The 14254-nt window shown below is 37.3% G+C and overlaps 2 protein-coding genes across 2 annotated transcripts; both read right to left on the bottom strand.

Annotated features, from left to right (window-relative positions):
• Positions 1-1758: 1758 nt before the first annotated feature.
• On the bottom strand, positions 1759-10156 carry tmem235b (transmembrane protein 235b). The gene is made up of 4 exons (XM_081392400.1): positions 9690-10156; positions 9367-9423; positions 9037-9174; positions 1759-2914 (listed from the first exon to the last, which is right to left on the bottom strand). Exons 1-4 carry the CDS (start codon positions 9859-9861, stop codon positions 2679-2681), a joined length of 603 nt encoding a protein of 200 aa, XP_081248526.1. The 5' UTR covers positions 9862-10156; the 3' UTR covers positions 1759-2678.
• Positions 10157-10631: 475 nt separating this feature from the next.
• birc5a (baculoviral IAP repeat containing 5a) lies at positions 10632-13651 on the bottom strand. Its single transcript, XM_081392014.1, has 4 exons — positions 13141-13651; positions 12922-13031; positions 12627-12744; positions 10632-10941 (listed from the first exon to the last, which is right to left on the bottom strand). Exons 1-4 carry the CDS (start codon positions 13246-13248, stop codon positions 10849-10851), a joined length of 429 nt encoding a protein of 142 aa, XP_081248140.1. The 5' UTR covers positions 13249-13651; the 3' UTR covers positions 10632-10848.
• Positions 13652-14254: the final 603 nt, after the last annotated feature.

Below are 14254 nucleotides of genomic sequence, written 5' to 3'. Positions count from 1 at the left end.
CAGTTTGGTAAGAAGCACCAAGACCAATATTTAGCTTGAATCCAAAAGTCAGTCTCATCAACACCTGTTCAATTTTCTTTCCACACCTGACAGTGAACTTGAATGATTCTGATTTCTTGCCTCTGCTGGAGCTTGTCACCCTCTGAGAGTGTTAAAGCAGACCCCTGACGTCTGTTAAGCTGCATAGAAAAAAAATGTAAAACCACTGCTGCACTCTTAAGACATTACAATCTTTATGATTTATAATAAAGCCAAGTGTGCCAAAGTGTGCCAAAAGCACCTTAAAGGAACACTCCGACTTTTTGGGACTTTAGCTTATTCACAGAATCCCCCAAAGTTAGATAAGTCCATACATACCTTTTTCATTTCTGTGTGTTCTGTAAGTGTTATTTGACGCACCCACCACTAGCCTAGCTTAGCACAAAGACTGGATGTAAATGGATAAGGTAGCATACTAATCCCAATAAGTGACAAAATAATGCAAACATTTTCCTATTTACATGTTGTGATCTGTATAGTCACAGCGTGTACAAATAACAAGGCTATATGAGACAGAGACCATTTTTAATCGTATAAATACCGGGAACTATATTCTCACTAGGCGTAGGAGCACAGCTACTTGGGCGGAGTGATTAGCGCAGCACACGAGACGCCCTGTTGATGGTTCCGTAAACAAGACAAACGTGACTAACTAGCTAGTAGCGAACGTGACTCGTGATCATGGCTGACTTTGAGGAATTGTCAGAGGAATTTTACTGGGTATCAAACCAAGATCCAGAACCATATAGTTTTGAGCCAGACTACACAGACAAGGAGTTACAAACTTTGGAAGCTGTAAGACAATATACAGCGAACACCCATGATTGTAAACTATAAATTTACTATCTAGTAATTGCTGACTCTATTACTCCAACTCTGAGCGAACTCTCTGCTCCTCACCACAGGGCGTCTCGTGTGCTGCGCCCAAGTAGCTGTGCTCCTACGCCTAGTGAGAATATAGTTCCCAGTATTTATACGATTAAAAATGGTCTCTGTCTCATATAGCCTTGTTATTTGTACACGCTGTGACTATACAGATCACAACATGTAAATAGGAAAATGTTTGCATTATTTTGTCACTTATTGGGATTAGTTTGCTACCTTATCCATTTACATCCAGTCTTTGTGCTAAGCTAGGCTAGCGGTGGGTGCGTCAAATAACACTTACAGAACGCACAGAAATGAAAAAGGTATGTATGGACTTATCTAACTCTGGGGGATACTGTGAATAAGCTAAAGTCCCAAAAAGTCGGAGTGTTCCTTTAATTTATTTGAGTAGCGACTGTGACTTACATTTGTTCTTCTGTTGTTGATTTGTTTAAAGCCGTTTTTATGTAATCAAAATTAGAGCGTACACAAAAAATGTGAAATATTACAGTTGTCCCTGATATATTATTATTTGTCTGCAAGTCAGATGTTTTCCCAGTCTTCTGATGCACCGTTATACAGTTTTGCAAAGCCAAAGTAAAAAGGGTCATATCCTGAATTTACAATATCCAAACAACCATTATCTACAAGTCAATTCAGTTAGGCTTTAATCTTGACAGATATCTAAAAGCATAATGTTTCTCACTGTTGCCATAAGCCAAAATCAGAATAATAGTCAACAGAGATTTTCATAAAGCACTATCTCTCTTTGAGACTGAAAGCTGTCTATACGACAGTCAACAGCAGTTACTAATCAAGTTAAAGTGCAAAACACTCAAGAAACACAAATATAAACGAGAAGACTGTATTAAAAGGAAAACATTGTTTACGATAACAGTATTTACAAGAACAACACCACTCACAAGACATTCAAAGTCCCAGGGATTGTGGAATGTCTCTATATTGGCATTGCATATTAAATTTGTTTAATTGCTAGAAATGTGAGGAGGGAAATAACTTTGATTATATTTGATCCATCTTAGCACAGTTTCTAAAAAGGACAGTCTGACCCATGTAAATAAATTACACATCAGATAAGCTCACTATTATGAAATATGAAGCCATTTAAAACATAAAAGAAGATATAAAGCGAATCAAATTGCAGAAGTTAAATGAATATCTTACAGAAAGGCCTTTTCATACACTACACATATTTAATGAACAATGCACTGCTGTAAATCATATACAGTTACGTCACGCTTCCTTTTACACGCTCCACTCATAATGTGAAATCAAGGATAATAACAGGAAGATAAAAGCAGCAAATACGAATACTGGAAAACAGGAGCCCTGCATAAAAGAGAATACATCAGAGAAGCAAACATGAAATTTACTAGCAAATTCAGTAGATGTAAAAATGAAATTTACATAACAGACTTATGCAGATAGTTCCATTTTGCAAGGGCAATTTGGTTGTCTACACGACTGCTCAAAAGAAACGTTTCTCATGATTTTAAGTGTTTGAAATTAACAAATTGTTCTTATGTATGAATATCTTCACAACCCTTTTTTTTTAATGTTTACTTCCATTTGTGTTAATTTATGGTTTTAATGACTTAACTATTCTTCTAGAATGTGGAAAACCCATAATAGAAATAAATAGGTGTGTCCAAACTTAGGACAGGTAATGTACATGTGTAGGTTCTGCATTTTTACCTTGACAAATACTGTCTCTTGCCTGAAATGGACATGTATTGTTCAACGAACCTGCTCTATATGGGAGCAACAGACTCTTCATACTGAGTTAAAGGCACCAGCCTGGCAGCCAGCAGTAGAAGAAGGCCAGTGATCACCTCCAGAAGAAAGGAGATCCAGGCCATCCCCATAGACCACCCGTATGATGTGTACACTTGAGCCATCTGCTCGCGGCCCATCCGCCTCTCGGTCTCTTCCAGAGCCTTCTGAGAGTACATGATGTACAAGCTCACCCCAGAGAGAGTGAGAAGACCTGAGAAAACACATGCACAAGCACGCATCAATGCACACACACAAACAAAACCAATTAAGCATCATTTTTTAGACAACACCTTGTTCTATCAGAGGTTTACAAGACATTCGTTTTGCTTTGTTGATGGATTTTTAAAAGACAGCTAACATTTAGCTGTGGGCTAAAAATGAATTTTAATCGACAACAATCAGCCTTGATTCAGCAGATAACGTTTAAATCCAATTATTATGCTTCTTGGCAATTTCTTTAAATGAATGACAAGTAGTTGACAGAACATTTGTTGCGTGTGGGCTGGGGTGCTTTTATTATTGCCACATTTATCTATATTCAGTCATGAATAATACATTTAAAGGCTCTGATGTGCTGGCATTGTGTACCTATAACAACTTATTTTTGTGAAATATTTAGCTTGAAAAGTGAATTTGTGCTATCTTTCTTTAAAAAAAATAAAAATAAAAATAAATAAATACCATATGATTTGCCCCTAAAGGAGCATGGTGATGGAAAAAAAAAATATGAGATTTGAGTGAAAATTATATGTCGATGCTTTTGCATTCTCGCAAAAATGTATTGCATTCTCCAGAGAAACTGTGTACTCACAAAGAACTCTTTTTTTCTCAGTTTCTCAAAACGCAAAGGTTTTACAATCGAACGCATAGTTTCTCGGGCGAATGCAAATGCATTGAAATATGTGACCCTGGACTACAAAACCAGTCACACGGGTCACAATTTTGAAATTGAGATTTATACATCATATGAAAGCTGAATAAATAAGCTTTCCATTGATGTATGGTTTGTTAGGATAGGACACAATTTGGCCGGGATATCTGGAATCTGAAGGTGCCAAAAAATCGAAACATTGAGAAAATCGCCTTTAAAGTTGTGTATTTATGTTCACGATTGTGCTGCATTCACTCACAAAAATAAATGTTTTATATATTTACGGTAGGATATTCACAAAATATCTTCATGGAACATGATCTTTACTTAATATCCTCATGATTTTTGGCGTAAAAGAAAAATCTAAAATTTTGTATTGTATATAAATCAAATCAATGTAAATCAATGTATTGTTGCCTATTGCCACAAATATACCCGTGCGACTTGTGACTGGTTTTGTGGTCCAGGGTCACATGTTTTTTCCTCCCAGCTCTTTTTTGTTCCATCACCATGTCCCTTTAAGGACTTTAAGGAATATTATGTTATAGTCATATATTTTTAAGTGTAGCTTACTTATATACAGTGGCCTCAATAAGTAATCAGACAATTAATTTACACTTAAAAATATATGAATGCAATAGCATTAGACAAATTATGATAATTATTAGTTGAAATTATAAAACAATATATGGTTTACAAAATGAACACAAAAGTACTTGGTAGTCAAATGTTGATGTCCATAGTTTATGTTTAAAAAGAAATGTCTCTGAAAAGTCTAGTTCAATCATGACAACTCTTGGAATAGATTTAAACAGCATTCATTGATAAGCATGGGAGTTATCTTGGCGGATCTGATATCTGATGAAAGCTTTTACTTCAGTTTTAAATGATTGTAACATACTTTCGCCTGTGCTAAATGATCTGGATCCAGTGATCTTATTCCCGCTCGCATAATGTTTGCATTATGTAAGTGATTTAGTTTGATAAACCCATATTTTAAGCCGCCAAAAACGATTTGTCTTTTTTTCTGTGATCAACTGAACCAGAACTTAATACGAAAACATTCTCCTCCCAGACATGCAGAGAAACACTGCTCTTACTGTAAGCACAGAGCCATAAACACACGACTATAGTCTACAGCATCCGCTCTCTCAGAATTATGAAAAGCATCAGCGATGTAAATAGGGAGGAAGTCAAACTAGCTTCCTGTGGCACCCTGGGTGCGCCTGATGATTCCAAGGCGTGAGCCATTATTACCAAATCTTCATTAAAACAGAATGTGCTGATGTGGATACACAGCAGCAAAAATCACATCTAATTAAACACCGACAAAATGAGAATGGATTTGCACCAGCCATAATATGCACATAAAATTAAGAGCCAATAAACAGAGATTTTCTAATTAGCATGGCTAAGAGTCTAGACAGGAACAGACTGACTTGTTTTTGATCTTATTTGCCGGTTCATTCAGAACAAACAGTCTGTACTCTCCAGAAACTACTGATTATTTTTATATAGCACTGTGTATGTCACAAGTCACAGCCTGGTGAATAGATGCACTGATTTTTCATCTTATGAGCGGAAGACCATTAACACCATGTGAAATTCTCTGATGTAATAATATAACAAAATAAGTAAGGAACAAGAACAATGCCACAATTTTACCCTCTCATTTACATTCCAAGCTTCACCGTGTTAAACTCTTGCCATGCGCTCTTTATTACCACACTGGTAAATACTGGGAATCATTGGCTGGCTCCTTTAAGGAAACCTTTATTCAAGTCATATGCCTTCATGCTACATAGTGAGAGGACAGGCTGTGAGATGCTGTTTGGTGTCGGGGTAAAGAGCAAACCAGCTGTGTCTATGTGTGCATGTACGAAGATCAAAGCTAAATTCTTCTGCCTGTGATACTTAAGTTGCTTTGGGATTTCTTGCAGGGGTCTCAGGAAATGAGCTCTGGTTGCACTCAGCATTATTGTTATTCTGTTTTATTTTCTTCTTCTTGTACATGTGTTGACTGTCTGAAGAACAAAAGCAATAGCCTACTATCACATTTAAATGAGAGACTGATGCATGGTTAGAATAACTGGTGGCTGTATTATCCTTCACATAAATCTACCCAGATCTTTTTTGGTTTCACCTTCCCTTTCACCTCAAGATTGCCGATTTCAATCACAGCTGGGGGGACATTCTCTATTATCCTATCAATTACATGAGAGGAAAACGATGAAACGCAATAACTTCAGTCCCATAAGACTCTGACATAACAATTACTCTTGGTGAATTATGCCTTTAGCTTTCCAGTTTTTGAATGTCATTCAGAGAACTGCACAACCAAATGCGTGAACTTGAACTTTGTTTACCTGTGTTGCATCCTATCAGTCTTCAGAAACAAGTTTAATTGGTCTGAGACTTAGAACATGCTAAAAGTTACTTAAGTGTAAAATGTTTGATCTATTTAACTAAATTAATTCAAATACTTCTTCTTTTGCTCACTTCTTCTTGCATAGCATGTTGTCAATGCATGACATGTCACACTAATGACAAGCAGGCTGTTGTTGGGCTCATGAATGTTAATTATGCCGCTTTTCCACTACACAGTACCAGCTCGCCTCGACTCGACTAAAAGTTACCTGTACCTGCTTCCAGGTACGGCGAGGTTCTAAAATGTGACGTGAAAACACGGCAGACTGCTGATTGGTCAGAATCGTCACTATTCACTGCGTCATCATTTCCTGCGGCGTCGCTATGACGACCAGGTACTATTGAGGAGGTACTATCTGCAATGGAAAACGGAGCATAAAGCGAGACGAGGCGAGTCGAGTCGAGTTGAGCTGGCAATGTAAAAGCGCCATTAATGTTGTTTGCATTCACCCAAAGAGATTTGCTGAAATTGGTAAGCACTAGTCAATTGAATTACCACCCATGCATTAGTCCCACCCACATAAGGTGGCAGCAAGTGAACATATGTGTGCTGTCCATGTTTTAATGCATCCTTTAAATATGATTTAACTCTTTCCCCGTCATTAAGAGAAATTTCCCGATTTTTGTGTTTTCACTGTTATACGGTAGGGGGCGCTATTAGGCATCTTCTGAAAGAGTATAATCTCCAATCAAAAGACAAGTGAAGAAGAAGCAGAAAAAAGCGATATCATACAGTATGTTAGCAGATGCATATGTAAAATAACATCATCAACATTATACATTAAACAGCATTCAAATCAAAACTGCCTAAAGTCGACCCAGGACGAGCTATAGGACTGTGCAAGCTTTAAGGGTGTTAATGGACTCCATACTTCATCTATTTTTTGATCATTGTTCTAAATCCGATCCAGACGTATAGTCTTTTGCTCAAAATGTAGCTTTTTTTAATGAAACTTACCCACATTCAAGGGTTGATAAAAAAGAATACAAAGCTAGAAAACAACAGATTTTTTTTAAGCAGAGGGTCCGTTCTTTCTTTTGATATATTGCATGTGCAGATATTCATACAACAAAATATTCTGGGGCCATGAAACTTTTGTAAAAAAAAAATATATATTTAAAAAAATGCTTTCCGGCTGGCAACTTAAAAAAAAAGTTAATTTATGTGAAACACCCATATTATTATATAAAGCTATTTTAACATAAAAGCAGGTTTTAAAATGTAGTGGGGACAAGCCTGGTGTTCTGACAATTTGTCCAACCTGCAGTTAAAACAGAAATGTTTCAAGTTAAATGCGCAGTAAGCGATTACTGAGAAACACAGTTGATGTTTAAATCAGCCCAAACAAACATTCAAACACTCTTCATTGCTCCGCCCCCAAAATGCAAAAGGAGAGCACGTCTCTTTATCATAGCTGAAGCATGATAGGATGACAAGTGAGGATGATGAATGAAAGAGAAAGAAGAATTGGTGTATATAAGCAAGTTGTTAGTCGCCAGCAGCACACCAGGAGCCTGTACCATGAAGACGGTAGGTGGATAGCCAGGTATGTTTCAGTTTAGTTCGCGTCAACCCTGGGTTTTAGCAGTGTTCATCGGCATAGTAACTTACACCTCACGGCTAACTTGCGCAAGAGATCGCAAACCAAAATTGGACCAATCAGCTTTGAGCAAAGTTACAAATCTCTGATTCAAGCAAGCTCCAAATTTAAGGTCACTACATAGCAAAAGGTTTTTAAAGACAAAATTGGCTTTTATCAATAATTATTTATTATAATTATTTTATTTATATAATTTTTATATATTAGCCTATATTAATTATCCATTACACATGAGAAATTTTACTTTAAAAATGATTATTACACATTTAGATAAAATGAACATAATCATATACAGATAATATGTCATAAAGAAGATTTGGAATCGGTATAAAGCATTAAGAATTAATGCTTTATGAGCTTACATGTCCGAGTTTCTGTATACCTATACATATATTATCAACTAACCTCACAACTTTCACTTGCATTGATAAAGTAAGATATTTTCCTCATGCTGTGTAAATGCATTTATGTAATTAATATTCAGAAATCTCTTAATCTTCGGCAGAAGAGAGAAAAGAATCTCAATTTCTCTCGGTTTTAAGACATGTGATTGGCTGTTCGATACTGATGTCACTCTTTCAGGTGCATGTGCTCCATGAACTCAGGATCAAAGCCTGATCTGAAAGAGGAAGTTGATGATCAGCGTCATGGTACCAACAAAGCCTGATTGAATTGGTTTGGTTTTGTCGACTTGAAACTAATCCTGTAACCTTGCGTTTGTTCAACAACCATCATGGTATAGGCCCCAGCTCCAGACAAACAATGACACTCAAAACTCCCCCATCATGAGTACATACACCTCCGTCCTACTGCTGATTGGCTACAAGTGTGTTGTGGAGCTCTATCCGATCCACTTTCAACAGCGTTTCACAGAATTCACTTACTGTACCTTTAAAACATGGATAGCATGCTTTATGAGGCACAAAATCTGTCAAATGTAGTTGCACAGTGTGAAATGTGTTTTAAAAAAGTAGGCAGCACATCTTGCCAGGCATTCATATGGTGTGATATGGTGAGGTAGAAGTGATAACCATGAGTTCTTCAATGCGGCAGATAGTGTGTCGTCCAAAAGGTTTATTTCACATTCAAACCAGCTAAACATTCCTATACTATAACTTATGACACTGTGACTGCACTGTGTGAATTACTAGCACAGTGCCACACCACCCTGGACACCTCTCCGGCTCCGCCACCGAAACCATAAAAATTTAGTGTTGGAAGCACACCCCGAAGGTAGCTTTTCCCCCCACATTTTATTTCCACCAGCCCTTGTAAAATATGTCTATGTTCTCTTCAGACGGTCATACAAAGTTGTGTCCTCTGCTGACAAACCTTTTTGCAGGCAACATATAATACATTGTGTATCTTTAATTTTAAAACAGTATAGATGTTTGTTTACTGAGCGAACCATGGCATTCAGTGGGTCAGACTTACTGCACAGGAGGAAATATGAAGTGGATCCGATCAGGAGTGTCCGGCTTCTGGCTAGGGAACTGACGAGACCGCAGATCCCTCCAAACACCAGCATCACCAGACTCAGAGGCAGTAAGATGGCAATCACGCTATGCATGACTGAATTAAGTAAATTATAGCTGTTATGTCATACAGAGAAATGGCTTATAAAAACACCAGCTAACATTGAATGCATGGATCAGTGATATAGCCTATAGCCTGATATTTCATGATGGAACATTCATTGCAGTACAATAAGCAGAGTTTAGAGGGAGTTATGGTCATTGTGTTTATGAAAAAGATAACACTTACTTTGCATCTGCCTTTCTGATTCTGAATATCTAGTGTCTTCTGTATGACTTTGGACATCTACAGTCAGAAACACAAAACAAATCAGCAGGGTGCAGAAATGATTCTGTGGTGGGTGGAATCTCTATGAAATTATTTGTATGGCTTATTAAGTTATGACAGAAAAGGTCCTGGGAATTCATTGGTCAAACGAACGGTCAGTGAACTACGCACCAGTAAAAGCCCAAGATGTTACAAATGCATCTATTCAAAAAAGAATCGGGCTACGATCAGAGTTCATTCAAAGCTTCTCATGGGTAAAGACATAATGAAAATGTTCGCCATACCATCTGTAACTCCCCAAAGTCCAGAGTGACTGCGCGCCGGGTCAGTGTGGTTCGCGCGCTTGTCTTCAATGATGTACCAGTATTCAGTTCCAATGGCGAGCGCTAAACAGCTGAAACTAAGAATACCAGTTAAGCCCCCGCTGACGACCACGAAACCGAATGTAATTTTCATATCGGACAGTATATTTGCGATTCCGATTCAGGACAACACAGAAACTAAGCTGAAAACCATGCCATTTGCTTTGCCACGCGATCAGATGCTGAAGTGAAGGATCCCAGGAGCTGATGGAATAAATCACACGCGCTGGAATAAGTGATGGTGACTGTCCATTCAAGATGTCGACAACGTATGCTGACATGCAAGGTGTTAATAGTTGAAAAGTTGTGTGGTTTTAAGAGAAAAGGTTGGTTGCTTGGACATTTTTTCCTCAACGGTGTGTGCAGTCTGAATCCAACTAACACTGAGCGCAAGATTACGCATGACTGGTACAGAGGAAACATGACGTACAGTGCATAACCAACACCCTTCATGACATTATCCATCCATCTTTTTTGTAATCATAAATGAAAAATACTGATACATGTAGTCTTTCCACACTTAATTTTAATGATTGTTCCAGTAATTAATGATTAGTGGGTCAAGAATGAACATTTTTTAAGATTAGTGTCACTAAAAGCAATTAGGACAAAAATAAAAGCACGGAAATCACCAAAAAGTGATTGCTCAACCAAAAAAAACAATAATAAAGCAAGAAGGCACCCCACTGCTCTATTAGTGCATTATTAGCACTGAGGGCTTGTTAATAAATTTTGGAGCTGTGATGTGGCAGAATATTTCCCAAAAGAATTCTGTTACAGCTACAATAACTTGCCATTTTTACTTCAGTTTTTATACTGACAGAACAGACAAAAAAAAAGAAAGAATAAGACATGAGACTGAAAACATGTTCCAGAGGAGAGTCTTTTTATTAAGCTCATTTAAAATAAATACTATAAAAGTAGGAAGGATGTGTGTAATAAGATCAACTTCAACTAGAGACAGGACAAAGATTTCGTCACAGGTAACATTTAAAAAGAGAATATACAATTTGTATGACATACAAAAGAAAGAAAAGAAATGGACCAAAAATGGTGTCCGCGTAACCCTCACTGAACCTCTTCATTCCTCCCCCATTGCCGTGTGGATGATCTTGGTTCTCTTGAGTTTCACGGCCTCTTCAAATTTATCAATCGCGTGGCCACATGATTTTTTCTGAAAGTTTACAAAGCATGTTATTCATACAATTTATCATTCATACTCTTAGCATGTGAATGGAAAAAGATCTAATAATATTCAGCTATGGAAACTTGGAAGTTGCATTTCAGCTGCAAAAAACAACTTGACATTTTTCCTTGTCACAAGAAAAATACAAATCAAATACAACAATCTAGGTTACTCTTATCTAATTAAAATACATGTAGTGGCATTTAAAATAGCATGTCTAAAAGTTGTTTACATGATCAAGGAAATCCCTAGAAATAATACATATTTTAAATATAATATATTAAATGTCCCGTAAGAGTGTTTATAAAACTAAAGTGCAGAATACACATAACTATTAACAAAAGGGATTTGAGACTTGGCTTTATCTCCTGAACATATAATATTATTATACACATGCCCTACCTACCTAACGTAATGCATTACGGGTCACTGTGATTTTTGCCAAGACATGTTCCTAGATCATCACATTTTGTTGATCCTGGAACAACATTTCTGTCCGAAATAGTAGTCCAAGTCTCAGCCTCAGACGGACAATGGCTGAACTTCTGATGCATATGGCACACTTAACTGGAAACACTTCAGGATTTTCAAAGTCATCATCTGATTGGTTGAATTCTACAGGATGTCCGGGAGATGTGTGTGTGTTGCGTTCTATAACGGTCCGCCTGGAAACCGTCCAAGCCCCCTCGTGGAAGAAGAACGCGGGGTTGATCCTGAGCTTACCAGGATCAACTAAACACTGGATTATCAAAAGTATGAGAAGTTCGCGGCTCCAGTGTTGGAGTAAACTTGCAAAACATTCTTGAATGAATAATTGATTACATTCATGCCGGTCTGTTATTGTGGGGACATCGACTTTACATTTTCACGCCTGCTAAACATGACGCTGAACAAAACGAACTGGGAATGGTTGCGCTACATGTCAGTCAAACGTCCTCTTGGGCGGTCCTTGGCCAATGAAAACTGCGATAGAGTCCAGACCTTCTGCCGTCAGTCTGAAGGTCTGGTTACGTGAGACTAATGTAGTCCTAACCCAATGATAGGTGAATAACATGGATATGGAAGCACCAAACCCTGATTGTAAGCCTAAAATGCACATAAACTTTAAACTTGTCCCTCAGATTTGATTGGTTGATTGGAATGTTGTTCCAGGAACATGTTGTACTTTGGTGAAATCACGTTATGATATTATACTGAAATTTTTTTGTTTCTCCACTACTATCACCTGATGGAGTTTTGGTTCCTTGCCACTGTCACCTTTGGCTTGCTCAGTTTGGGTTTAAAAGACAATTCAGTAATATTATAGATTTAATTGCTCCGGATAATGATACTAACTTTGCAACCACAACACCGTTATTGAGCTGAATTGAATACACATTGAGCTGAATAATGACACTATTGGCTTCTGTAGAGATGCTTATAGCTGAATTGAACGGGTTTCATAAATTGATGAACCTTACAAAATTGACAATTATTGAACTGAACTGAAACAAACTAAATCGAGTTGAACAATGACGTTCTGTAAAGCGTCTTTACAGCTGCAATTGAATTTGTTTCATAAATTACACTTATTTTCCTGTTTATTCATGTGAAGCTGCTTTGTAACAATCTGTACTGCATAAAGCGCTATATTAATAAATGTGACGACGTTCTGTCAATGAGCTCATACTTACAATGATAAACTTCTGTCTCTCTTTCTGAAGTTTCAGAAACTCCTCCACAGTCAGACTGTCCACTGCCTTCTTCAGCAAGATAAAATCACAGGAGGAAGAATGTGTTTTATGCTCTTTCCTGATAATACAAGAAACACACTGCACATCAGGAACAAAATGCGCATTAGGGGGGGCTGATGACATTTATTAAATCAAATAACCCTGACTTGAAATCCGGGTCTTATTGCATTACAGAGACAAAGCCTCCCTCAGATCTATAATGCAGTAGTGGAAAGTTTAAAAGACACGGACTCACTCAGGGTCATCCTCAGGTTCCCATCCTTCCAGCTCTTTCAGACAGAAGAAACACTGAGCTATATCTGGACTATTCTCCGACGGGGTGTGAATAAATCCAGCTTTGGCCATCTATAGAACGAAAAGGCATGTATAAAGCGGAAAACATTGCATTTCTTTTTGTAGCACCTAACGTTACAAAACAAATTCCTGGGCTTGTTGGATCAAAGGGTTCACTCACATTTTGTGGAGTGCAAATGCAGCCCTCTTCAAACGGCCACCCAACGAATGTTTGAAGTCTGTTCTCATAAAAGTACATTTTGGTCTGGTCGTCACTTCCAAGATCCATTTTCTTGAAGATGGAGAGTGATATTACAAGTAAAAATAAAAAGGAACGAGATACTCCAGTGGCTTTCTTGTTATGATCGTTTCTTCCGGTTAAAGTTTAAAATTTAGAGCGCAAGTTTTGATTGGCTACAGGGCGTCACACTTCCACGCATGCGCAGATCGGTGTCTAAGTGTTGCACTTTTGTTAATCACAAGAGGCAGTTTTCATGTTTTTTTTTAGTGCATGATCACTGCTCACATTACTGAATGGAATTTATGATTAGGATGTATCTATGTGGGCCTACAGTTTTTTATCTGTGTACAGATACTCAGAGAAACAGAAAAGTTCACTGTTGCAAACGTTATAACTGGAGCTTAACAAGCGGACATGTAGGGTCTTTTTACTGCTCAGAATTGAACACACTTTCTAACCACAAGAAACATGAGTTTATATTATTACTTAATTGCCACTCTTTACACAATTAATGGTGATTTGTGTCTGCATATAACCCTTATAAAACGTATATATGTCATTTTTATATAATAATAAATAGGGTCTCCTTTAACCAATTGCCTGAGGACAGCTAATAGGAAATGTTCTCAGAACTTTCTGAATGTTCTCAAACGTTCTGGCTTGGTTCTCTCAAAATTATGAGCAAATATTGTTTGAGTAATGTTCTTTCAGAGATATCTGAAGTATCGCAAGTTCTAAACATGTTAGCACAATGTTATTTATATATTGTTCAACTTTTTTTACTACAAATTTGTACATTTGTCTAATGTTTTTTAAAATGTTACTACTTGTTTCAGAACATTTAAAGTAATGTTCCCATAATGTTTGCAAAATTATCAAATAAAATATTCCCTTAACATTCACATGCCCACCCAATAGCCTAACTTTTTCATAATTTAATGCAAAATGTTATTTCTGTTAAGCTCATGTTCTGAAACATTAGTGTACCTCCAGTTGAGAATTATTGGGTTTAAATTTTTTATCTTATTGGCTGCAGCTTCCAGCAGTTCATTTT

This window comes from Scardinius erythrophthalmus, assembly GCF_964197995.2.
Source record: "Scardinius erythrophthalmus genome assembly, chromosome: 18".
NCBI classification, from domain to species: domain Eukaryota; kingdom Metazoa; phylum Chordata; class Actinopteri; order Cypriniformes; family Leuciscidae; genus Scardinius; species Scardinius erythrophthalmus.
This window is presented reverse-complemented; position numbering and strand designations above follow the sequence as displayed.

Bases quoted from the DNA above. Each gene is read 5' to 3' on its own strand.
- tmem235b (XM_081392400.1), bottom strand. From the start codon at position 9,861: ATGAAAATTACATTCGGTTTCGTGGTCGTCAGCGGGGGCTTAACTGGT. The intron at 9,424-9,689 runs GTATGGCGAACA...TTCTGACTGTAG, and splicing joins ACTTTGGGGAGTTACAGATG to ATGTCCAAAGTCATACAGAA. The intron at 2,915-9,036 runs GTAAGTCTGACC...GTGTTTTCTCAG, and splicing joins TTCATATTTCCTCCTGTGCA to GTCTTCTCACTCTCTCTGGG.
- birc5a (XM_081392014.1), bottom strand. From the start codon at position 13,248: ATGGATCTTGGAAGTGACGACCAGACCAAAATGTACTTTTATGAGAAC. The intron at 13,032-13,140 runs GTGAGTGAACCC...TTCGTTCTATAG, and splicing joins GCATTTGCACTCCACAAAAT to ATGGCCAAAGCTGGATTTAT. The intron at 12,745-12,921 runs GTGAGTCCGTGT...TTGTATTATCAG, and splicing joins GAACCTGAGGATGACCCTGA to GAAAGAGCATAAAACACATT.